The 26,482-nt window shown below is 48.2% G+C and overlaps 1 protein-coding gene across 5 annotated transcripts in view; it reads right to left on the bottom strand.

The window, feature by feature from the left end:
* EML1 (EMAP like 1) overlaps positions 1 to 26,482 on the bottom strand; it is a 191,550-nt gene that overhangs the window by 111,920 nt on the left and 53,148 nt on the right. Inside the window, exon 1 of one of the 5 annotated variants that reach the window (XM_065905956.1) lies at positions 18,975 to 19,147. The exons of 1 other annotated variant lie outside the window; for it this stretch is intronic. In XM_065905956.1, the coding sequence (XP_065762028.1) occupies positions 18,975 to 19,041 (67 nt within the window). In that variant the 5' untranslated portion in view covers positions 19,042 to 19,147. Of the gene's footprint in view, positions 1 to 18,974; positions 19,148 to 26,482 lie in introns of those variants that run through there. 3 more of the 5 variants (XM_065905957.1, XM_065905959.1, XM_065905960.1) reach the window with 3 other exon arrangements.

The following is a 26,482-nucleotide window of genomic DNA, read 5'->3' as shown; positions in this document are numbered from 1 at the left end:
TTGGGGGAAAAAAACAGCATCAACTCTTAGAAGTGGTGATAACAGAAAAATAATCTACTAGATTATTTTCTCTACAAACAACAAAATCATATAAATGTATAAGCTAGGGTATTTGAATTTCTGCCTTGAAGTTTAGAAGAACAAAAGGTAAGCTTCTGTTCGATTTGTTTCCCCTTAAATCAAAAGCCAGTATTTCTCTTGAGAAGACTGACATTTGCTGTCCCTGGTTGAGAAACCAAAATTGACAAGGTTGGAACTGCAAAGCATACAAAACGGGTTTGCTCAGCATAACAAGATTAATCATCTTCCCTTCAGAAAGGTAACTAACGAAGATTCCTGGGCCAAAATGGGGTACATTTTTTTTTCCCCAAGGGCGGCAACTAATTTATTCAGCCTTAAGGGGCAAGATGGTGAGCTGACGGTGTGGAAAGGAGTTTTTGGCAGAGCAAATTGGAGATCCTTTGGCTTATGGCCCCTCTGCCTCCTCCGCTTGTCAGCCATGGATCAGAAGAGAGAATTATTACACTTAGAGACACTCTGTCCCGTTCACTTGCTGTAAAAAAGCCATGTAAGAATGTTTAGCTTAAAGAAAAGCAAATCGTAACAAAGCAGCTGGTAACTGAGATGCTAGTCACTGGGGACGCCAAACAAACTATTCAGGAGGCTCTATTCAAAGGCTTATATTATTTCCTTGACCCCTGAAGCATTCCGCAACCCCGCTGAGAGGCCTGCGTCCTCCTCCCACCCCCTGCCACTGCAAACCAGCCCTAAATCTTGACTCTGGGAGTCTGGCTGGTATGGAGGAAACCTCCGCGCCAGTCACATTAGAGGGGCCACTGTGAAGGCCGGGAGCAGAGGTCACCCAGAGGTGCCCCGCAGGGCAGACATTCCCACGGGCACCTGAATGCTAGAGTATTAAAGAAGAATCCTAATGTGGACGTCTCCTGGAATCTGCACGATTCAATTCAGCTTAGAAAGGACTCCTTGGTTGACTTCTTTCTCCGCTCACACCCAGCGGTTTTGGCATCAAAAGGACAAAGTCCCGTCAGAGCCCCCAGGCACACCTGACTGAGGGGGCCAGCCTGCCGCACCGGCCAAGCCTCCCCGTGACAAGCGGACACCCTCTGCTGTTGAAACTCCTGCTGCTCTTAGCTGGGTCTGAATCTCTGTGACCCCATGGACTGCAGCCCACCAGGCTCTTCTGCCCACGGGATTCTCCAGGCAAGAATACCGGAGCGGGTTGCCACTGTCCTTCCCCAGGGGGGTCTTCCCGACCATGGGATCGAACCTGCGTCTCCTGCCTTGCAGGCGGATTCTTTACCACTGAGCCACTCGGGAACAAGTACCTATGGTTCACTCGGGAGCCGGCAACACGCACTTGCAAAGGCGACAGACGCTCTGCCCTGGAGGGTGTCAAGAAGCAGAGTGCGGAATGGAGTGGAGGTGAACCCCGGAAGGCCTGGGAGGGAACCCCACGGCGGGGGACAGGCCCACCTGGAGGTGGGGATGGAGAAGAATTAGGAAACACTATACCACGTGGTGGGGGGCTCCGAAGTTCACAAGGCGCCGTCCTGGGGTGTGTGACTGGCCAGGATCAGGAAGCCCACTTCAGGACAGGGAGAACTGAGGTTAAATGACTGGTCCCAGGAATCCAAAAAAGAGCCACCCACTCCACCCGGCTTGGGTTTTGAGGAGCTGAGTCCTAGAAGGGAGGGATGTGTTTGAATCAACACGTGATTTGAGGGCAGCAGAGAAGGAAACGCCTGGGGCCGGGCTCTGCAGACTGACAGCTGGGAGTCCTGGGCAGGGGGACTTACCCCCCAGCTCCTCAGCTGTGAAAGAGGCCAAGCCCGGCCAGGCCAGGGACTGCTGGTGTGGGGACGGGCTGAGAACATGTGATAAGCTGCAGATACTCAGCAGGTGTGGAATAGCCCTGTCCAGCTTCACAAGCCAAGAGCCAGGCCCTGTCACTGGGAGACACAGATTCTTGTGGAAGGAAGGGAAGGAGGCAGGGAGGTGGGTGGATTCAGAAGCGTGGGAGACCCTCCCTGAGCTCCGCTTTTGCAGGACAAACCTCGGCACACCTGGCCGCCTGGCCCTGCAGGCGGCTGTGATGGACGACTGTGTCACGGACGACTGTGCCAGGGACGTCTGTGCCACGGGCCCTCGTGGCTGCCCCAGGGCAGCACGCGCCTACCAGCCAGGCTCTCCCATGAACGGCAGTCAAGAGTCAGGCCAGCATCCACGGAAACGGTCCTCAGCAGGCCCTGCCCTGGGCACGCGCCAGTCTGGTCATTGGGTCCGACTGGACCACTGACCCTTTCCCAGTCCCCTGAGGCCTGATGGGCTTCTCATCCAGGTTCTGACCTCAGAACAAAAGCCAAGGGCGTATTACCCACTGTACTACCCAATCCCCCAGAAGGGTCCGGGGCAGCACCAGTAATCACGCTTGAAAATGGCTCCACAGAAGAGAACTTTTATATGAAAAGAGAGGGCTAGAAACCATTAAGCGCCTCGTGTTTCAATACAGGGGAGGTTCTTCCATGCCCCCACCTCCACAACTCTCCACCAAATGATGTCCAATCAGGCCAAGTCTAAGCAAAAATTGAGTTACCAAAAGACATATGGTGCTCAGAGCCTTCTGGGTTTTGAAATCACAGATAAAGGATTATGGGCTGATTTAGAAGCTAGCTCTCCCTTGGGCCACTGGATCTTCAGGCATCTGAGATAAACACACAGTGGGGAAACCACGCAGACACAGCAGAGCCCAGCCTGGGTTCCCCGGCACCTGTCAGAACACTGGATGTGACTTCTGGGCACGTCTCCGCTCACATTTTCAGCCAGAATGGAAGGCCCACACAAGTGAGTGGTACTGCTGGGAAGCCAGCAGTCTCCCCACTCTTTAAGATGACTGGGGGGAGAACAAGAATTAGGAAAAAAAAAAAAAAAGCAAGGCACTTTACCCAAGATGTGGCCTCCAAAAGAGCAAGATCAACATTTGGCAAAGATAATAATTAAGTAGATAAGGGAATCTACAGGTTTAAGAAGAGGCTATGGAATCCTGTAAAGAATCTTGTAATGGCTTATGCTGCATCCAGAAAGCTGGATATCAGGTTTTTCTAAAAGCGAGGGGTATCTATACATTATTTTTCCAAGGTCCAGGAAAACAACCACTACCACAACAATCTGTACAGAATAGAAGGTGCAATTATCTATATCATATTTTTAAAAATAAAGTGCTCTTATCAAGGTTGATTACCAACCAGATCAATGTAGATACTAACACACAGCAGGGGACATGGCACCGTTCAAAGGACCCTAGGGTTTGTCAGGAGGCTGGGCTTGGGGTCTGTCACTTCCTGAACCGAGTGGTCTTGAGGAAGTAACTTAACATCTATCAGTCACCTGATGGAGCTCATCGTCTGTTACGTGAATGACAGAAGAGTATTTATCTAACTCGCTTCCGAGTTTGGTTGTGCGAATTTAATGAGAAATAGATCTGAAGGTACTTTAAAAACTATAAAATACTAGAGTGGAGGGTTTTAGGCAGTTTTATGCTGGAGTTACGTTTTATGGTCAGTAAATGAGATGAAACAGCATGTATCAAAATTACTCTTGAAAAATCCCTTCTTGAGAAGTCCACAGTGTTCCACACCATGGTTCTGCATAAACTATAGCGTCTCTCAATAAATCCTTTCAATATTGGAACAAATTACAGCAGCTGGCCTGTGTTCAGAGGCCATGTCAACCCTCAAAAGGTAAATAAACAGAATAAAATTGTGTGTATATACATACATATACATTTTTTTTTACCAAGTGTGTACACAGATATGTATAATCCATGAATACTCAAAGTGCATACACTGACTCCTCTCTATGATAATAACTAAGAGGCTTTGCTACATGCAACTGTGAGTTACTTCACTTCTGTAAACAGTAACTGCATGTTTCTGGGAATACTGAAAAGCTTTTCAGTAACAGGAAGTTCTCCCTTTGCCTTTCGTGATAATTTGAAGATAGCAAGGCCCCTTGTCTAATTTTAGTATTTGGTTTTTCATTCAACAAGCATTCACTAGACACACATATGACCAAGGCTCTGTGCACAGCAAGGGAAGGAAGCAAAAAGACAATACAGGTCCCCACCCTCAAGGGACGTGCCAGCTGGCCGTGGACACAAAGGCCGCACAGATAACCCGAGGGTGGAATGGGAGGAAGCAAGTGGCATTTAGGGGGTATGTACTGGAATTTGGAAATGCAGAAGTGACCCTGGATAGATCACGGGAGATTTCAGCCAGGAGATAGTGTGTAGGCTGGGTCTCCAGGATAAACTACTTCAATATGGAAACACAAGGGGATAAGGACTGATAAAGCGAGACTACAGAGCCATGGAGACTCCTGGCATGCTGGAAGAGCAACACGCACAGCCGACAGACGGAGGAATCTAGCACTGATAGGGTGCCAACATGGCATCGGCAACTAGGCTAGATCAACGCACTTGCAACCATCAAGACGACACCAAGGCAACATGTTCATAAATCTTTCCATCTCAATTCTAGACAATACTGCTGGACCTCTTGCGATTGCCCTCTGACCCTTCCCTGTCCTCTGAGCTGGGAGGCTGACCCTGGCAGGGGTGGGGGATGCAACATGGCCCCCTGACCCCCTCTGGATTTGCCCAGTGGGACAGACAGCAGCAGATGGGCAGAAGGGAGCAGAGTGAGGTCAGGGTGTTTATTTTTCATCACTGGCAGAATCGAGACTCGAACCCAAACCTGTCTGTCTCCAAAGCCCATGCTTTGAACCTCGGGGATGTAACCTGGTGACAGAATACAGGAGGCCTTGAAAGAAATGCTGTTTGTGCTAATTCTCAAGAGTCAGTGACTCATTCTGGACACATGTAGCCTACGCTTGCTCATCTTTTTAAACAGTCTTGCGAGCATGATGCTCCAATCAGACATTCACGTCAGTAGATGGTGCCAAATGTGCAACAGCAATCTTTAAAAAAAAAAAAAAGCACAAAAACTCAGAGATATTCCAAGACTCTCTCTGGGCCAGATCCTTTGCTAGACCCTGGGTCTCACACCTGCTGTTTCCTTTCTTAGGTTCTTAGCTAGTTGAGAGAGAATGCGCGCTATTGGTGATCAGAAGGCGTATGTCATGGAATTTCTCTAGCAAACATATGCCCTTCATCATCTTTCTAAACTGCCCTAAAATTTTTTCCATCACCACCTCCCCCATTCCTAACAGAGCTTAGACACTTGTCACCATTCCATGCTTGTCAGAGTGGCCTTTGTCGCTGGTGGGTCGTGTACAGGACAGTGTGAAGTCTGAGCCCTGCTTCCAGGACTCCACACCACCCTTCCAGGGCCTGGTCTTGCCCTGACATCAGGGAGGGGGGCGGGGAAGGGAAGAGCACACATTTTATTAGAGGGATTCCATAGATAAGATGTTTAGACTTTCCCCGGGACAGGCTGGACAGAGATGCTGGTAACACACGTGGGTGCGATCCAGTGACACCCAGCAGGGGCTCTGACCGCCTCCAACTGCGAGCTAATTACCCATCTCCCCTCGCACCCCAGCTCTGAACCCTGAGTCAGACATTGTTCGGTTTGGGATTCTGTAGCTTGTGGAACTGGAGTTTTACAAAAGGTTCTGCAAGGGGAATAAGCCGGTTACAAAAGGACAAATACTCTAGGATTCCACTTATATGAGGTCCCTAGAGTAATCAAATTCTTAGAGACAGAAAGTGAATGGAGGGTGCCAGGGCCCCGGGAGGGAAGAATGGGATTCATTGTTGAATGGGGACAAAGTTTCAGTTTTGCAAGATGAAAAGAGTTCTGTGGACCGATGCTCCTGATGGCCGCACACCATGAGAGTGAACTTCATGCTGCTGAACTGTACACTCGAAAATGGCTAACGCGGGTCAGTTTCATGTTAAGTGCGAGAGTAGGACCCAACTTAGCAACTAAACCACCACCAGTGCCACAGCTAAAAACTAAAACAGGGGCCTGGAAAGGGCAAGGGGGTAATGAATGGGATGAGGCTGCTGGAGAAAAAACAGCAAGAACTAGAACTACTGACATAGTGAACAGTTTCAAGAAGAGGGGGGATATAGGCATACCTATGGCTGGTTCATCTTGAGGTTTGGCAGAAAACAAAATTCTGTAAAGCAATTATCCTTCAATTAAAAAATAAATAATTTTTTTTTTTTTTTTTTTAAAAGGAGTGAACAGTTTCATTAATACTTTCCTACAGGAGAGGGGGCAACACACAGAGCATGCCAAACCTCTGTAAATGAGCAATTACCAAACCGAAATGATCGCTTCCTATTTCTGCTCTGGGATGACTCACTCTTCGGTCCAGCACTCGGGGACTGAGGGTTCTGATGTCCCTCCGGGAGCTGCAGGTCTGAAGGGAAACCAAGGTTCGCAGGGCACGGAGGCACAGGCACCAGGGCTTGGGGCCCCAAGAGAGCCTCGCCTAGATTCATTTTTGTTTTAAGACTTTATGAAATTTGTTACAATACTGCTCCAGTTTTATGTTTTGGGTTTTTTTGGCCATGAGGCATGTGGGATCTTAGTTCCCAACCAGGGATCAAATCTGACCCTCCTGCATTGGAAGGTGAGGTCCTTTTTTTAAAAAAAAACAAAAACTGGAGGAAAACTGCTTTACAATCTTGCTGATTTCTGCCATAGAACATGAATCAGCCATGAGAGTACGCCTAGCCCCTCCTCGCCGGCCTCCCTGCCCTGTCCTTCCCGCCCCCTAGGTCATCACAGAGCGCCAGGCCAGGTTCCCTGTGCTATATGCATATAACAGCGTCTCACCAGCCATCTGTACACACATGGCGGCGTGTATATGTCAATGCTGCTCTCTCCTCTTGTCCCACTGGCTCCTTCCCCCACAAGTCCTTTCTTCGCTTCTGTATCTCCATTCCTTCCCTGCAAATACGGTCATCAATACCCTTTTTTCGAGATTCCATATATATGCATTAACATACGATATTTGTTTTTCTCTTCCTTACTCAGTCATAAAAAAGAATGAATTTCAGTCAGTTCTAGTGAGATGGATGAAACCAGAGCCTGTCATAGACACAGAAGGTGAAGTCCTCACCACTGGGCCACCAGGGAAGCCCCACTGCCGAAAATCAGGACCACACCAAGGAGGTGGGGGAGGTGTGGGGAAGGGTCCACGTGTCAAGCAGCCAGGCTCCTTCAGACACCACCCAGGGGGTGGTATCCGAGGGCACCTGGGAGGGGAGGCCACCCCGGGTCAGGAGAGCAGGCTGGAGGCCATTCCCAGACACGGTCCTGCATCCTCGGGGCAGCTCCCTGGGGACTTGGGGTGACTCAGAGGTAAATGAGACTCCTGCTCTACAAAGTGCGACAGGCGTGCAATCTAAGGGAAACGCAGGTGAAGACAAGGAAATGTGTCCGGAGATCCCCTTAGCAAGCCAGTGAAAGGACCTCAGATCCAACTAGTAACAAGCGCGTGGCTTCTTCCAGAAGCAAGGGGCTGACGAAAACCATCTACACCCCTTCGTGTCTGTGACCAGTCCCGCCTTTGGATCCATCACTCACTCATCAAACTTAACTGAGCATTTCATAGGCTATGGACCAGGGAACCAGATGCCTGGGTTCAAATCCCAGCTCTGAACAGGACAAGCCAGGTGGCCTTGAGCACACTTCTCAAATTTGGGGGACTCTGTTTCCTCACCAGTCACAGTGGAGATGAACACGGAAGCCACCTCAATGGGGTGGTTGCTACTGTTCGTTCGTTTAGTCGTGTCTGACTCATTGCAACCCCCTGGACTGCAGCAGGCCAGGCTTCCCTGTCCTCCACCATCTCCGGGAGCTTGCTCAAACTCATGTCCGTTGAGTCAGTGATGCCACCCAACCATCTCATTCAGGGAGGGTTAAACGAGGGGACAGCAGTAAGTGCTCAGACTCAGCCCATGTGACATCTGAGGCTGCCTGGTGAGACCGCCAGCACTGTCGCTCTGCCACTCCACACACACACGCACGCGCGCGTGTGCACACACACAGGGCGCCTGGCCCTGGGCAGGGAAAGATGGATGGGATGCAGCCCCTACCTCGGAGAAGCACAAGCTCTGGCTGGGAAATAACAACTCTGTGTTGTCAGAGCTGTAATTAAGTACAAGACGCAGTCTGAACACACATTTTTATGTGATTAAATTATATCAACTCAATACAAGGCCGTTTTCTCGGCAGGCAAAGAAATGACACACATAGCCAGATTTCAGTCTTTGAGAGCAGTGGAGTGCGGGCAAGGCTGCTTAATTACTTTCCAAAGGACTAATTCGGTGAAGCCAGGCTCACTGATCATCATCTTTTTATATGGCCCAGGCATTCCCGGGGGAGCAGTCTCCGTGTTTCACACACGGGATGGTTCAGCGTTACAAGGGACTTCACGCTACATGAAGTATCATCACTCAGTTTTGTTCCTAAGGATTTTCAACTGTTGTCGACACTATAATTGGGGCTACTATGCACAGGCATCGGAAAAGTCCATGGCGCCCCACTCCAGGACTCTTGCCTGGAGAATCCCAGGGATGGGGGAGCCTGGTGGGCTGCAGTCCATGGGGTCGCTGAGAGTTGGACACGACTGAGCGACTTCACTTTCACTGTCATGCATTGGAGAAGGAACTGGCAACCCGCTCCAGTGTTCTTGCCTGGAGAGCCCCAGGGACGGGGAGCCTGGTGGGCTCCCATCTATGGGGTCGCACAGAGTCGGACACAACTGAAGCGACTCAGCAGCAGCAGCACAGGCACGCTATAGATGACAGTCCTAATTCTACCAGCGTTTCCCTGGTGGCTCAGTGGTAAAGAACGTGCCTGCCAATGCAGGAGATGCGGGTTCAACCCCTGGAGTGTGAAGATCCCCTGGAGAAGGAAATGACAACCCACTCCAGTACTCTTGCCTGGAGAAACCCAGGGACAGAGGAGCCTGGTGGGCTACAGCCCACGGGATTGCAGGAGTCAGACAGGACTTAGCGACTAAACAGTAACAACAACTCTAAGCTACTGCTCGACTGGAACATATTTGCCTAAGAAGGGTAAAAATTCTTGTTACACAAAATAATTGGGGGGGGCGGGTGCTGATTTAACAGTGCAATCTTTTTTTATGGCTAAAAACATTGATTTTGCCAAGAACTACTTCACTGGGTCAATTCCTCTGGCTGAACATAATTTGCGGTAAGTCTATGAAACCACCTCATGTTGTCATTTAGTCACTGATTCGTGTCTGACTCTTTTGCGACTCCATGGACTGCAGCCCACCAGGCTCTTCCGTCGGTGGGATTTTCCAGGCAAGAACACTGGAATGGGTTGCCACGCCCTCCTCATAACATATATATACATATATACACATTATTTCAAGGATATGTAGAAGTGGCACCTATTTAACCTCAGTTTAGCATACACGTTACAGATGAGGTGTTTTGACCGGTGCATGTATATTTCACACGCCCACACCAGCCATCAGGAGACTCTGCTGAGGAGCAAAAAGAAACAAACATGACCACGGGGAGCCTCTGCCTGGAAACGGCGATCTGAAAATAAATGACCGTGACAGGCCTCTGGGATCACGGTGATGACAGAGGTTTAGTGGCCACCAAGAAGGGACCCTGCACCAGACTCAGGAGCCGGGGGTGGAGGCTGGGGAAGGAGCTGGGAGTTGAGACAGGCAGCCGGCCTTTGGGGGCTTGAGTGCCAGAAAGGTGGGGGGACCCTGAAGACTTTCCAACAGGAGGCTGTTTCCCGGATCAGATCTGTCTTTCAGAAGGAGCATTCTAACTCCACCTTAAGTGAGCTCGCCTTCGCCATGAATTTGGGTGCCATCCATCTATACACTGCAAGTGTGAAGCGTCAAAGTGTTAGCTGCTCAGCCGTGTCTGACTCTGTGCCACCCTATGGACGGTAGCCCGCCAGGCTCCTCCGTCCATGGGATTCTCCAGGCAAGAATACTGGAGTGGGCTGCCATTTCCTTCTCCAGGGGATCTTCCCCACCCAGGGATTGAACCCTCGTCTCCTGCATCGCAAAGGTTCTTTACTGAGCCACCAGGGAAGTCCCCATCTACACAGTGATGGCTCTCAAACATCTCTCCAGGACAGACATCGTCCTGGTTCCGGTTTCTGCCTCCGTCGAGTCAGTCAGCCCCTTGGCTTTGGGTCCCACAAGCCCCAACTGAACCGCTGTCTGCCTGTCCGCCCTTCCAGCTCCTTCTAGCTCGGCCTGTGGCATTTACTTGGGTGGACACGTCGGGGGCCCAGGAGGCATCCTTGATTCCTCCTCCTCTTGCGTGTAAAGGCTGAAGTCCAGATGAGGCCAGCCCCCAAGCAGCCCTCTGGTGGGAATCGCCCCCGTTCTCCTCACACGACAGTCCCCCTCTCTCTCAGCAGCACCCCCAGCCCCTCCTCCACACTTCGGGGAGAGGCATTCCCCAAAACTCCCCGAAAATCTGACCATGTCACTCTCTCGCCTCAAATTTCTCCACCACATTCTCACATTCTCCCTGGAATAAGACCAAACTCCTAACGTGGCCCAAAGGCCCCACAGGGCACTCCCCGTCTCATTTCAGCTCTGTCCCCTTTTTCTTTCTTTCGGGGGAGATTTTTAGTTTCCCCACCCAGGGCTTTGCACCCGGTCTAGAATGTTCTTTCTGCCCTCTCCCCGCCCCCTGTGGGTGAGTGGCTTCCACTCCCCAGGGAAGAGCTCACGCAGGCCTTTCCCGGTCCCATGCCCGGCCCCGCTCCTGAGCCTGCTTCTCAGCACGGTCTAAGCCCAGCGTCATTAAACAAGACTGGCCGAGAACATGAGGCTGAGCATCCAGCCCCCGAAAGCCGGGGCCACGTGGGCTCGCGTGTGGCTGGAACCCTCAGACCTGTGTAGCGAGGAGCTCGGTGGGTACTCCAGCACGTGCTGAGTAAGAAAAAGGAGCTGAGACTGGAGGCCAAGAGGCTGGCTTGGGGCTGCTGCGCTTACAACACACCCCAGATGAGGACTGACCGGGGTCTGAGTAAAGCGGGGGCAGGAATGATGAGATCCGTGGGAGAGGAGAACCCTCCCGTGGGGATGGGAGGCCAGGGGGAAAGAGGCATGCAGGACACTGATGAGGGAAAACCGGTGCTTCCAGGGAGGACATGTTTTAAACATTTTCCATTGTCCTGGGCACATTGTAGGGATGCACTCGAAATTGGCTCCATCTGCCAAGTGAACTTAAAGGCCTCTCTCCATGAATACTTGCCTGATCGTCTCTGTCCTCATTATCCTTAACTGTGAGCTGCCCATTGTCCTCGAAAGGTTCTTTGTGGGAATAATTTGCAGTCCAGGACAATGATGCCTTCCCCTCCAGAGGGCACGGAATGAAGGACACCGCCAGTGCTGGACCCCACCGCAAGGACACACCACGACTGAGACGCCACCCCGAGAGGCTGGTACGTCTCTTCTTCTCTGCAGGTTGCCAAGGTCTCCTGCGGAACTCCCCACCTTGGGCAGGCTCTGGGTTCGGTGATCCCACCCTCTTGCATCATCCAAGGCTAACGGTCAAATCTGCCCCTTCACAGAGAGGGTAGTTTATTAAAGACAGCAAGTTTAAATCTTTTCCAGAAAGCTGGCAGGATAAACATGCTACTGTATTTTAAGACACAGCTAAGTACTCTTGTAAAAATGTAGCTTTCCCCACAAATAGTATTTTCCAGTAAAGAAACTGGCTTGAGAGGAAACAAAATTGAAAGTATGTCTACCTAACTCCTGATCGGAAAATAAATACTTTAAAGAATGAAAATCTTCTGAAGAGCTATTTCTTTAAAGGAAACCAAAGAGGATATATCCTTGCTCCGGGTGGCATATAAGACAGCCCCCATCCCACACGACATTGAAACAAACATGCTGCTTTCAGCAGAATATTAAACTTATGTGTCAAACATCTAGTGAGAAAAATATGAAGCTTTGGTGGGGAGGGTATATTGATAATACTTACATGCCATTTACAATTTGCATCATACTTTTTAAAAAGTTTTCAATGTGTCTGGTGGCATTTAAAACATTTTGCTAATCCTAGAAATCCTCAATTAATAAGCTAGTATTTTAAAGATTAATAATCATACTTTTCCTGAAAGAGATTTTTGTAAGTGGCACAAAATACCATTGGTTTTAAGTCCTTGGAGAAGCTGTTTTTGCTGCTAGAAGCAAAGCTGTAATGTTCAATTTTCAATGCTATCATAATTAAGTTTTTCACGCTTCTAGTTTTATAGCTTGAACAGACTTTGACAGTAGAAACAAAGATGTTATTTCTTTTTTATCCACTCTCCACTCAACTAAAATGTTTATTTTTTAAGAGACTATACGAAAAAGCTTATATTATCTCAGAAATTAACAAGAACTAATAGTTACTTTTAAGCCTAGTTTGGTGAACTTTTCATCAGAATGCTTGTGTTTGTTTATAATGTCATAAATTCTTGTGGTTTGGCTATAAAATAGGTTCCCTGCCAGAATATCAAGTATACCAATTAAAAATTCTCACTTGGTATGGGTGCTTACTTGGCATTTTCCTGTAAAAACCATTTTCTTTAGATTTTGCTATCAGAGAAAATCTAACTCAGTCCTCTGCCACCACAGAAGAATAAATGAGGTTTGAAAAGACCTCATATTGTTGAGTTCAGAGTAATTTCTTCACATGAGTTCCTTGACCTTGTTTCAAACCCAACTATTTGCCAACATGAAAATTCTATCAGAATCAGAGTTAACAGAATCGCAGATGCCAAAATATTTCTAAGATTTTAAATAAAGTATTCTTAACTCCCCCAATATAAATGCTTAGAACCCAATATAAATGCTTAGAAATAAAAAGATTTCAGTTGATAACTAGAAAAATAAATGGCAGTAGCTGCAGCCATGAAATTAAAAGACGCTTGCTCCTTGGAAGAAAAGCTAGGGACAACCTAGACAGCATATTAAAATGCAGAGATATCACGCTGCTGACAAAGGTCCGCATAGTCAAAGCTAAGCTTTTTCCAGTGGTCATGTACGGATGTGAGAGCTGGACCATAAAGAAGGCTGAGTGATGAAGAAGTGATGCTTCTGAACTGTGGTGCTGGAGAAGACTGTTGAGAGTGCCCTGGACCAGAAGGAGATCAAACCAGTGAATCCTAAGGGACATCAGCTCTGAATATTCACTGGAAGGACTGATGAAGATGAAGCTCCAACACTTTGGCCATGTGATGTAAAGAGCTGACTCACTGGAAAAAAACTCTGATGCTAAGAAAGACTGAGAGCAGAAGGGGATGACAGAAGATGAAGACGGTTGGATGGCATCACTGACTCAGTGGACACGAATCTGAGCAAACTCTGGGAGATCGTGAAGGACAGGGAAATCTGGTGTGCTTCAGTCCCTGGGGTCACAAAGAGTCAGACCCAACTTAGCAAGTGAACAAAAACAACAAAGTTCAAAAGATTACTGTAGTGACTTCAGAATGTCATTGGGAGCAGCAGGTAGTATGGACTTGGCAGGCTATGGTTATTAACAAGGAGCACCTGCAGGGGAAGTCCACTTACATCACAAGTGGTAGATGAGCCATGTATAGAAAGGAACATGGTAAGACCCCTCACAGCACCTTTCCAGGCAAGACAGAAAAAAACGCTATCAGCCAGAATCATAACCTTTAAGGCAATGACCAACTTCCATGCTATTATAACACTGAAATATAAGTGCTGGGATTATTTACAGCATTATGATACAGATTACAATTATGCTGTATTGCAGGAAGTTCCCCCTTAAAAAGAAAAGGGAAAAGTATGAAAAAAAAACGGGGTTAGCCACAATACATGTAAAACAGACAAGAATTTTAGGTGAAAACCGATAAAAGTTAACAACATGAAATGGCAAGCAAAAGAACTATTATGGTCTTGGGCTACATTATTAGAAGTATAGACTTTAGAACAAAGGAGGTGAAGTATCCAGTTCTACTCCACTCTTTTAAAAACCATGCTTGGAATACCACACATTCAGCTGTGTCCAATTTAAAGAGGCATACGAGTGAGTGAGTGAAAGTCGCTCATTGTGTCCAACTCTTTGTGACCCCATGGACTATATTGTCCCTGGAATTCTCCAGGTCAGAATACTGGAGTGGGTAGCCTTTCCCTTCTCCAGGGGATCTTCCCGACCCAGGGATCAAATCCAGGTCTCCTGCATTGCAGGCGGATTCTTTACCAGCTGAGCCACAAGGGAAGCCCAAAGAGGCATACAGACAAAAGAAAAGAAGTACAGACTGAGCAAACCAGGATGACGAAGCGTCTAAAACTGTGTCTTGTGAGGATTTCTTTTCCTAAAGGTAATGTTTAGCTGGAATCAGACCTGAGAAGAAACTAACATGACTGTCTTCAAACATGGGATGACCTAGTACATATAGATTAAACCAATTTCCTATGGACCCAAGGGGCAGAACCTGGGCCAAATTTTGACTGCATTTAGCAACTGACGGTCTGAACCACACAAAGAAGGAATGGACTGCAAGCAGAGATAGTGAGTTTTCAGTTCTTTGGAACTGCTCAAACATGTTGAATAACCTCTGGAACAGAGATCTCAAGCCCTGGAGGGCTGGGTGAATGGAATCAGTGGATGACAGGACAGGCAAGGAGGACCAGAGACGCTGCCCTCTCCCCGAGTTAAACGGGGGATGCTCCCTGTGGTTTATCTGTCTGACATTTGGGTTCCTGGGTAAGCAGTACTTTGACAAAACATTTAGAGGCTTAAGAAAGTAAATCATGAGATGAGATCACCCTTAGGTCCCCTCAAACTCTGAAATTCTTGTAACCCACAGCAACTAAGCCAATGCGTGCGTTGACTTGTTTTGAAGAACTGTGATTGATGGAAGAATCAAAAGTGACTCACAGAAATGAAACAGCAACAGTATGTTCTTCCCACCCACTTCCTCCCCTCTTTCATCCAGTTTCTTGACTCCCCAGTCTCATACCAACAAGGTATAATAAAAAGAGCTTGATGTTTCAGTTCAGTTCAGTCACTCAGTCGTGTCCGACTCTTTGCAACCCCATGGACTGCACAGGCCTCCATGTCCATCACCAACTCCCGGAGCTTGCTCAAACTCATGTCCATTGAGTTGGTAATGCCATGCAACCATCTCATCCTCTGTCATCCCTTTCTCCTCCCACCTTCAATCTTTCCCAGCATCAGAGTCTTTTCCAAGGAGTCAGTTCTTCGCATCAGGTGGCCAAACTATTGGAGTTTCAGCTTCAGCACCAGTATTTCCAATGAATATTCAGGACTGATTTCCTTTAGGATGGACGGCTTGATGTTTAGATTTCAAAAAATTAAGACTGGTTCCTCAAAAATGTTAAACCCAGAGTTACCATACGCCTCAGCAATTCTATTCCTAGATAAGTGTGAAAGTGTGTTAGTCACCCAGTCGTGTCCAACTCTTTTCGACCCCGTGGACTGGAGCCTGCCAGGCTCCTCTGTCCATGGAACTCTCCAGGCGAGAATACTGGAGTTGGTTGCCATTCCCTTCTCCAGGGAATCTTCCTGACCCAGAGGTTGAACCTGGGTCTCATGCATTGCAGGCAGATTCTTTACCATCTGAGCCACCAGGGAAGCCCTACTCCTAGGTATCAACCAAACAGAAATGAAAACATATGTTTACACAAAAACCTCGATATGAATGTTCCTGATAGTATTATTTATGGCAGTCAAAAAGTAGAAACAACCCAAATGCCTATCTACTGCTGAACACATAAATAAAGTAGGGTCTACCCATATAACAGAATATTATTTGGCCATAGAAAGGAATGAAGTAGTGACACATGCTACAACATGGATGAACCTTAAATCATTATGCTAAGTAAAAACAGCCAGACAAAAGGCCACATATTATATGATCCCATTTATACTGAATATTCAGAATCCATAGAGATGGAAAAACAGGTTGGTATTGTCAAAGGGCCAGGGCAAGGGGGAATATAAACTAGTGGGTGCTGGGGTTGCTTTGGGGGTGGTGATGAAAATGCCCTAAAATTAGATAATGTTGATGCATGCACCACTCTGTGAATATACTAAAAGCCACTTAACTGTATATTTTAAAAAGGGAGAATTTTTATAGAATGTGAATTATCTTTCTCAATAGCTGTTACTAAAACAAACCGAAAAAAAGTCATACTGGTATCCAAGTCTTACTAGTTGTATGGCCTTATAAAGTTAGAAACATCTCTTTAAGACTCAGTTTCCTCCTATGCAAACGGAAGGGTTTGAAGAAAAAAATAGAGTAAAAGATGGCAAGTATTTCCCAAACAGGAAACTGGCTTATAAATGACAGCTTTAGTCCACTTTCCAACTGTTGTAGTTTTTTCTTAGGCGGACAGAAGTTTGTGATTTCTAGCTCACTTTACAGAGTCCTAAACAGTTTGGAGAGAAAAACACTGCACATATTTCCTACTGAAATGAGACAGCCAGTACCTAAAAGAGGAGCATGGCTAGTCTTTTCATGAGGCTAGATACTGCCTATGTTGACATTCAATATCCATTACAAATCAAGTACAAGAGACGGTAAGGGAAAAAATACAGTGGGAACTAGAGATTTCACTCCTTAGAACAACGTTTTCTCTTCCTTTCTTTTCACGTTTATTACTAACTTCTATCTTGGTCACACCAGGAAGATATTAACTGTGGCAGTCATCCAAATAACAAGTATGGGATGTTATTTTCTGAAGTTAATGAACAACTATGACTTTTTGGTTCCTCTCACTATCGAAAGCATGGAGTGTGCTCAACATATGAACATGGATGGGTTCATCTACTGCGTGATGCAGTCCTGCCATTGTCATGGAAATCTCTAATTCAAAAAGAATTTTTTTTCACTGTAGCCAATAAAATACCCAAATGTTTACTTTAATGCTTGGTGAGATGGTGCTCCTGAGACCCACTGCTTTCATTGAATCATCACAGTCATTAATTGGGTTGTATTCATTTATATTTTCACTTAGTAAAGGCCTCTTAAAATGAATAATTTCTCATCCAAACATTTGTTGCCTAAAACATCACCAGTGTGACACTCATTTCTACCTCAGAGACCATTCTTGCTTTAAACTTTATTCATAAGGTAACCAAAAAAATAAGCACAGAGCTAAGAGCTTTGTAAAGAAAAGTAATTCAACTGTTAGGATTCAACTGTATTTTGAACTATCTTAGTGCTTCTTTCTAAGCTATTTTAAAGTCATTTTTTTCCAACAGGGACATGGGTAGAGGATGGATGGATTGCAAGTTTGGGATTAGCAGATGTAAACTATTATATACAGGGTGGATAAACAACAAAGTTCTACTGTGTAGCACAGGGAATCATATTCAGTATCTTCAGAAACACCATAATGGAAAAGAAAATAAAAAAAGAATAGATATACATTTAAAACTGAGCCACTTTGCTGTAGAGTAGAATTTAACACATTGTAAATCAACTATGCTTCAATAATAGAGTCATTTTTCTTTAAACTGTTAGCCATACAATATAAAACCTGGTTTTTACTTTCTTCTAGACACTTACCAGTAAAACTCCTTACCAATATCTCTAATACACACTTAATAAGAAAAGGCAGAAATCCAAAACGTTCATGAATAGATGCACAGCTTTATGACTGAACTGCTATTTAGAAGCAATATGACCAGCCCCTAAACAACTGCTCAAATATCTACTTAATGTTGTGGAGGATAAAACCGTTTCCATGACTCTCAACTACATATAAGAAATTCCAATGGCCATAAGGGCACCAAATACATTCTATCCTCCTTCAGCTCTGAAACTCTTGTTAAATTTGGAGAGCAAAAACTTTCACCCTTTCTGCTGAAGAGGCCATTACAAGTTAATGAAGGCTCACATGTGATTAACATGAAAATTACAAGCTGCCAAAACTATCAGAATATATACTTTCCCATGAAAAAGATGATAAATTTCGCCGGAGGTTAAAATATCATTATAGAGGATGAATCAACCCGATGATGTTAATTGCCAAGGCTAATACCTCCTATTTGCAAACAGGTGTCCAATAACTAGAGAAATTCGCCTAAATCACAAATACAACTGCAACATAATTGCTCAAGTCGTCAAAGCGTCTAGAATTCCAAAAGATTCCATCTGTACTAGAGGCACATTCTAGAAAATACACGATTATTTTTTCTTTAACAAGTTTCTGGGATCCTCTAATAAAGGAATAAATCCAACATAGAAAAATTGTATGGTTAACTTTTGTGCATGAATGTTCTGATAAACCGTGCAGTCTGCTGTGAAAATCTTTTTCAACCCTACTAGTGAAACTAACATCTTTGAAACGTAAGACTTTATATAATTTTTAAAGATGCCATATTGATAGCTATTAATATTTCCTCTCTGTATTAAAAAAAAAAAAAGAAATACAAAAAACCCAAAAAGTATCACCCCATAAACAGTCGAAACACTTTGAAGCCCGGTTCACTCTGCCTGTCCATTTAAACAGCTCTAGATAGCATGAAAGTGTTGATGGTTTCATCAAAGTAGAACGGAATGAATCTGAGTCCATGCGCAGCAAACACTGCGCACATCCTCGAAGGAGTGTTTTGTTATTAAGTGATATGTTTTCCGAGTTCTTCATCCAGACATTTCCAAACAGATGTGAGTTTGGAAGCAGAAAGCAACACGTCCCCGCGAAGCCCTGGGGCGCCCGGGCCTCCCCACGCGCTGCCCGGTCGGTGCGCCCGCGCGGGTCTCCCCGGGACCGGCCGCTCCCCGCGCGCACTGGCCGGAGCCGGGAGCGGGAGCCGGGAGCCGCGCCGGGGCGGGGGCGGGGGCGCAGCGAGGCGCGGGCGGCCCGGGGCTCAGCGGCCCAGCACAATGCGCCCGCGGCGGCGGGAACCGCGCGCCCCTCCGCAGCAACTTTGCGCGGCCTCCCCGGCCGCCCCGGCCACCGGCCCTCCTCACCGTTGCAGAACTGGAGCAGCGAGGACGTGTCGTACAGACTGCTGTAGCTCGAGAAGCCGTCCTCCATGCTGAGGCCGCCGGGCAGCGCCCGCTCCCCCGGCCCGGCCGCGCCGCCGCCCGCTCACCCCCACACTGAACCGCGCCGAGCCGCGGCCGGCGCTGGCGCTGGGGCCGGCCCTGCCGTGGCGGCGGCCGCCGCCGGTTACCATGGCAACCCCGGGCCCGCCGCCGCGGCCGCGCGAGCCGAGCGCCCGCTCCGCCCGCCAGGGGGCGGCCTCGGCGGGGGGACGTGGCCAGGCGGGGCCGGGGCGGGGCCGGGGCGCCGGGGAGCCGAGGGCGGCGCGCGATCGGGGCGGGGGTGCCGCGGCCGGGCCCCGCCTCCCCGCGCGGCCGCCGGCTCCGGGGTGGGGGGGGCCGCGGGGACAAAGGCGAGGCGGCGGCTGCGGCGCGGGAGGGGCGCGCGGGGAGCGGGAGAGCCGCCCCCCATCCCACCCCCGGCCCCGGCCCGGGCAACCCTCCTGCGGCCGCCGGCGCCCGCGCCTCCCTGGGGGCGCTGTCCCCGCGCGCCCCGCGGGCAGCTCCAGGACCAAACATGGACAACTCGCGGGCCCATCTCGGCCGGGTGTCCACGTCGGAGCAGCTCCACTTTTGGCCACGTCCTGCCAGGCGCGCCCCTTTCCCGCGGGTTCTTCCGCCGCGGCCAGGCCCTGCCTCGAGTGAGAACCGGCGTCGGGCTGATGACTCGGCTCGAACCGATGCGGCTTCCCACGTCCAAAAGGGGCCCTCCAGATGTCAGGCCGGGGTCTTTAAAGGGAGCTGAAACATCTGCCGGGGTCCCTCCCACCTCTGATCAGCCCCTGGGGTCGGGGGCTGGGTTGTCACATAAGACACTTGTTAACTTGTTACAGGACCCACGGAAATCTCTACTTTATCTCAGGGAGACAGGGAGTCAGGTCAAAGTACCGCAGAAGGAGATAAACGCGCAAATCCACGGGGTTGTAAAGTTTCCAGTTCCTGCGCACACGCGCCAGTCACTGACCGTGGATTGAGGTCAAGATGCTCGCACGTGGCAAGTGAGGATGCAGAGAGTGAGTTCGACGATCCTCTGACTTAGTCCGGGTGTTGGCGATGGACAGGGAGGCCTGGCGTGCTGCGGTCCATGGGGGTGGCAAAGAGCGACTGAGCGACTGAGCTGAACTGAACTGACTTAGTCCAGAACAGACGGGGTAACATTTTTGCTCCTGGTTACACAGTAGCTACAGTCCGCTTATAGATCAATTCTGACTGGTTTCCAGTCGCAGGTATTAGCTCCTGTGCTGTCTGCGGTGCACAGTCGCTCAGTCGTGTCCATCTCTTTGTGACACCAAGGACTGTAGCCCGCCAGGCTCCTCTGTCCATGGGATTCTCCAGGCAAGAATACTGGAGTGGGTTGCCATGCCCTCCTCCATGGGAATCTTCCCAACCCAGGGATCGAACCCAGTTCTTGTGCATTGCAGGCAGATTCTTTACCCTTGAGACACCAGGGAAGCTCAAGTAGGTAAAATGAGAACTGAGTAAAGAAGTTACTAATAGAAAACCTGGGGGCCTCGCTGGGGTTCAGAGGTGGATGGGGACCTCTGTTTGCAAAAGCAGAGGGCAGGGTCAGGGATGGGACCCTGCCGCTCTGTGCTTGGCACATGGGTTAGCAGGACTGGCATTAGATGCTCTGGACAGACGGGAAAGGTTGAAGCCCCGTCCTGGTCAAGGAGACCAAGAACAGAAGACCACAGGGGTTGTTAAGAGGAAAAGTACACTGGGATGGGTGGGGTGGTGGCGTGACCCTCAAGAGCTGCAGGCGCTGTGGGTTCAACTGTGACCTGGGCTGGAGGGAGAGGGTTAATGACTGTGGGGGAAACCAACAGCCGGGGCTGCTGACAGGCCCTCGGGCCGGCCCGACGTGAGTGGACGGTCTGTGTTCAGACAGCGGGGAAGTGAGAGTGGCCTGAGCTGAGAAGTCCTGAGAGCTGGCACAGGAGCCTGAGCCAGACCCAGCAGGAGGACAGAGGGAGGCAGGAGGCTTGCACGCCAGCAGGTGGCTGACACCGACAGTGTGAGAGCTGGGCCTGAGTGCTGACTGCAACTCCAGTCCTTTAGCCACCTGATGCGAAGAGCTGACTCATTGGAAAAGACCCCGATGCTGGAAAAGATTGAAGGCAGGAGGAGAAGGGGACGACAGAGGATGAGATGGCTGGATGGCATCACTGACTCGATGGACATGAGTGTGAGCAAGCTCCAGGAGTTGGTGATGGACAGGGAGGCCTGGCGTGCTGCAGTCCGTGGGGTCGCAAAGCGTCGGACACGACTGAGTGACTGAACTTAACTGAACTGAGCTGAGCGTGAATCAGACCACAGGGGCCAGGACCTGCACCCCAGGGTGTCTGCAGCTGTCTGGAAAGGAGCACTCAGGGCCCGGATAGTCAGAGGGCAGAACGAAGCTGAGGGATGGGCCGGAGGGAAACTGCTCTAGGACGATACAGCCAGAGAGGCAGGAAGGCCAAACACCAGAGGACAGCAGACCTCACACTAGAAATGCCCGGTAGCAACTGGGGGTGCAGACCAGCTGGCCAGTGAAAGAATGAGAAGTGGGGATTGTTAGCAAAGAGGCTGTAGCAGGAACACTCTAAAGAGAGGATGGAGGGTGGGAAAGGAGCTGGACAGAGCCTTGGAAAGGGAGGAGAGAAGGAAATTCCGAAAGAGCTGTCTGAGAGGCAGGACATCAGCCTAGTGGGCTGTCTCATTAAGCCAAGAGCACAGAAAGTTGCACAGAGGTGGACAGAAAGTTCTGCAAGGTTCTCTGTGGGACAAGTCAAGGGGGATGAGCCTGGGGGGCTTCAATCTGGTGGTAGAGGGCCCCCAGCTGATGTGGAGCATCTTGGTGAAGCAGTGGGGACCGGAGCTGAGCTGCCAGACATCAAAAGGAGAGCACACAGAGACTTCCCTGGTGGCTCAGTGGATAAGACTCCACATATCCACTGCAGGGGGCATGGGTTTGATCCCTGGTTGGGGAATGAAGATCCTGCAAGGCATACGGTGCAGTCAAAAAATAAAAGGGCTAACATTTAAAGAGAGAGAAAAAATGATCAATATTGCCTTTAATTTTCCACTTCAGACAATGCAAAATATGTAAATTCTTTTGATCAGTGTAAATCATTAAGAACGCTCAAAAAAAGAAAAGGAGAATGCTTGTAGATGCATGTCTCAGAACTTTGACAGAGAAAAGAAATAGAGGTCAAATACAGAGGGCAGAGGTGGCAGAAGAGTTACATGAAGCCTCTACCCCGACCCACTGCGGGCAGACTCTATGCATCCCAAAGGCAGGTGCTGGGGCTTTTTTGAATTTATTTTTTAATTGGAGGAAAATTGCTCGACAATTGTGTTGGCTTCTGCCATACAGCAATGCAAGTCTGTCTTTATATATCCCCTCCTTCTTAAGCCTCCCGGAGAGGGGCTTTTGAAGATTGGGACTAAACACAGGTGCGCATTTGAACCTGGCGTTTCTCTGTTTTCTCTTTTCCTCTCTTTCTCCCCTTCCAGTCTGACCTTTATACTATTGCTACTCCACTTTGTGATTTTATACATTAGGATACTTTGGATAGTTAGTGTCTAGAAACTGATGTGTGGCATTCTCTGGAAAGGAAGTGATAATCATGAATAAATGATTAAAAGATGATTCTGTTTAAGATTGTTAGTGTTCCTGGTTTATAATGTGAAAGATATGATATCTGATGGCCCCAAAGCAGAAAAGTTGGGGAGTAAAGAAAATTCAGAATTGGGATGGGAGAAAAATTGAGCTGGAGATTTTCTTAGAGGATTTTACTTCCGATGGAACAAAATGACAAATAATAAAAACACAGCCCACTGCTCTGAGATGATAAAGATCATTATTACCCTCTTAACCTAGAGTATTCAACTGCTATGTTTTTCCCCACAATGGTAAAAGCTTACTCTAACAAAAGCAAATTTTAGTATAATTACAAGGACACGCATGTTCAGTCAACTAAGTATAATCTACACAGCATTTTTAAAAGATCTGTGGAGAAAAAAAAAAGAGAAAGTTCAAGAAAAAAATCTCTGAAAACTTAATTAATAATGTGAGATTTTGCGCCCAAACATTTTAACAGACTGTTATTCCACGTCACTTTGAGATAATTTATGGCCCGAGTCAAGAACGTATTGTTGTTGTAATAAATGATGTATGCTTTCTAGGACAATATAACCATAGCATTCCATGACATTAATAGCAGCATTTGTACAACATGTGAAAAAAGAAAGAAAAATGGGAGCTCTGTAGCCTTTATTCATGGAAAAGTAATAAAAAAAATTACCCAAAAATGGAGAGCCTTGTGCGTCTATAGTTTAATTCAACATTCCTCCGAAAATAGTTCTAGACACCATGCTTGGGGTTGGGGATATAGCACAAAAAAATCAGAGTGCCTTCTAAACTGCAAGTGTTACGAAGTTAAAGTCACATCAGCAGTTTGAAACAGAATCAACTATAATTAAAAAAAAAAAAAGAAAAGAGAAGCAGAAAATTCCCTTCTGGGTGTATACCCAAAGAAATTGAAAGCAGGGTCTCAAACAGATGTCTATACACCCATGTTTATAGAAGCATCATTCACAACGGCCAAAATGGGGAAACAAGTCATTGTCCATGGATCAATGGAGAGATAAAATGTGGTCTATCCATACAATGGAATATGATGTACTCTTGAAAGAAAGGAAATTCTGACATGTGCTACCACACAGATGAATCTTAAGAACATTATGCTGAGTCAAGTAAGCCAGTCACAAAAAGACAAATGCTGGATGATTCCACTTATATGAGGTCCCTGTGTGTGTGAGTGCTAAGTTGCTTCAGTCGTGTCCAATTCTTCGTGACCCTATGGCCTGCAGCCTGCCAAGCTCCTCTGTGCATGGGATTCTCCAGGCAAGAATCCTGGAGTGGGTTGCCAGGCCCTCCTCCAGGAGATCTTCCCGACACAGGGATCAAACTCACATCTCTTGTGTCTCCTGCATTGGCAGGCAGGTTCTTTACCACTAACATCACCTGGGAAGCCCTATATGAGGTCCTTGCAGAGGAGTCAAGTACATAGAGATGGAAAGTATCAATAGAATGGCAGGTGCCAGGGGCTGGGGGAAGGGAGTTGGTGTTTAATGGAAACAGAGTTTCCATTTGGGATAATGACAAAGTTCAGGAGATGGCTGGTGGTGATGGTTGTCCAATAGGGTGAATTGTACTTAATGCCACCAGACTGTGCACTTCAAAATGCTTGAAACGGCAAATTTTATGTTGTGTATATTTTACTATGAGAAAAAAAAATAAACGAAATAGGAAATATCAGGATGCCCTGAATGTAGTAAGGACAAGCGTTTTTCCCCTCAAGCATTGATCTTTACCTGAACTGTGTGTGTGCTGAGCTGGGAGATAAAGGGTATCTCTCCCTGCAGGTGACATAGAATACTCATACAAATAAATACGTCAGTGCAAACTGTGAGGAGTGTGATGAAAGAAAACCAGAAGGAAGGGTTTCAGATGACTCTGGAGGGTCTGAACTGGACTGAGGTGTGAACCGAGAGACAGCAACAGTGGGCAGAGAGCCAGTGGGCGCTGCTTCAGGCGAGTAAGGCTCCTCCGGGGAGCGGGGCGGGAGACGGGGCTTCCTGTGCACACGGGGCCTCGGGTTTTATTCTAAGAGCAAAGAGAAGTTGCCTTTCAGTTAGTGGTTTGGGTTGAATTGTGCTCTTTCTCCCCCTTCTGAGCCAAGTCCCTGGTGGCTCAGATGGTAAAGCGTCGGCCCGCAATGCAGGAGACCTCGGTTCAACCCCTGGGTTGGGAAGATCCCCCTGGAGAAGGAGAGGGCTACCCGCTCCAGCACCCTTGACTGGCAAATCCCATGGACAGAGGAGCCTGATAGGCTATACAGCTCACGGGCTCACAAAGAGTCAGGCTCAACTGAGTGACTTCACTTTCACTTTCCCCCTTCATATGTTGAAATGCTAACTCCTGGTGCTCCAGAATGTGACCTTTTTTGGAGACATGGTCCTTACAGAGGTAATGGAGTTAAAACGAGGTCATTAGGATGGGCCCTAACCCAATAGGACTGGTGTCCTTGTAGGAAGAGGAAATTAGGACACAGACACACACAGGAAAGACGGTGTGAAGAAGACACAGGGAGGAGATGGCTGTCTCCAAGCTAAGGAGACAGGCTTGGAGTCCATCCTTCCTTCCCAGCCCTACCCACACCTTGACTTTGGTCTTCTAGCCTCGGGAAGTGTGAAACCGTAAACTTCTGTTTCTTAAGTCTCCTGGTAAGTGGCGCTTCATTACAGCATCCCTGATGAACTGATGCAGCTAGTATAGCATCTCAAGGCTTCTCAAGTGGCACCAGTGGTCAAGAACCTGCTTGCTGATGCAGGAGATATAAGAGGCACGGATTTGATCCCTAGGTCAGAAAGATCCCCTGGAGGAGGAACTGGCAACCCACTCCAGTATTCTTGCCTGGAGAATCCCATGCACAGAGGAGCCTGGTGGGCTACAGTCCATAGGGTTGCAGAGAATCAGACATGACTGAAGCGACTTAGCACGCACACACTCATAGAATCTCAAAATTAAGAACTGGGTACTCCAAACATCCAGAACGCCGTTCGCCACTGATACTAAATTTTAATATGTAAATACACTTGCTCATAAAAAGATTGTTATTCCATAAAATGAGAGCTAATCACAGATTCCTAACATCGATAAAGAATATTAAACTGTGGTCCCCAACCTGCCTGCTGACACCACAGTACTTTTCTGCAACATCCCTGACAAATGGTCACTTGGCCCATTTCAGAGTTGAAGAGCTTGAATTATTAAAAAGATGGTTGGTTATTTTTATTCCAAACTGCCTTTTCCAGTGTCCTTCATCGATCCCACTTCTGCCTGGTCCATTTCACCTCCGCCTGTCCTGAGGCTTCTGTCTGCGCTAACACCCTGTGGCCAGGTTTCCTTACCTCTGCTTCCTCCAGGATTAACTTGCCCAAAGAGGGGTTAGCGATGTCATTTCATTCTCTGACACCTGCCCCATGAAGTGCACACGTCCCCGCATGGACTTCCAGCCTGTCGGTGCTCCTGCCGCAAATGCTGTCTTTGGCATCTGACCCGCTGCTGCCACACCGTGCACTGGGCAACCTCTACCCCTGACTTGCATTCGTGCCCTGCACTTGAGTGCTCCGGACCTCTGCCCACGCTGTTCCCCAGTCCCTGCCTGCCTGCTGACAGAGAAGCTGCCCCATCTGGGAGGCCATCGTGGGCCTGCTACACCCCCACCATGTCTACTGGAACCTGACTGCATCCCTTACGTCAATCCACCTTGTCTTTAAGGAACTTGGGAGGGAGGGTGTGTGTGTGTGTGTGTGTGCGCGTGTGTGTGTTCACATCTCCCAAGAGATTACATGCCTCTGATGCCCATCATGCTTGACACAAC

This window comes from Muntiacus reevesi, chromosome 15 (genome assembly GCF_963930625.1).
Source record: "Muntiacus reevesi chromosome 15, mMunRee1.1, whole genome shotgun sequence".
Classification (NCBI taxonomy): domain Eukaryota; kingdom Metazoa; phylum Chordata; class Mammalia; order Artiodactyla; family Cervidae; genus Muntiacus; species Muntiacus reevesi.
Note: the sequence above shows the minus strand (reverse complement) of the source record. Positions and strands in the feature narration are given on the sequence as shown.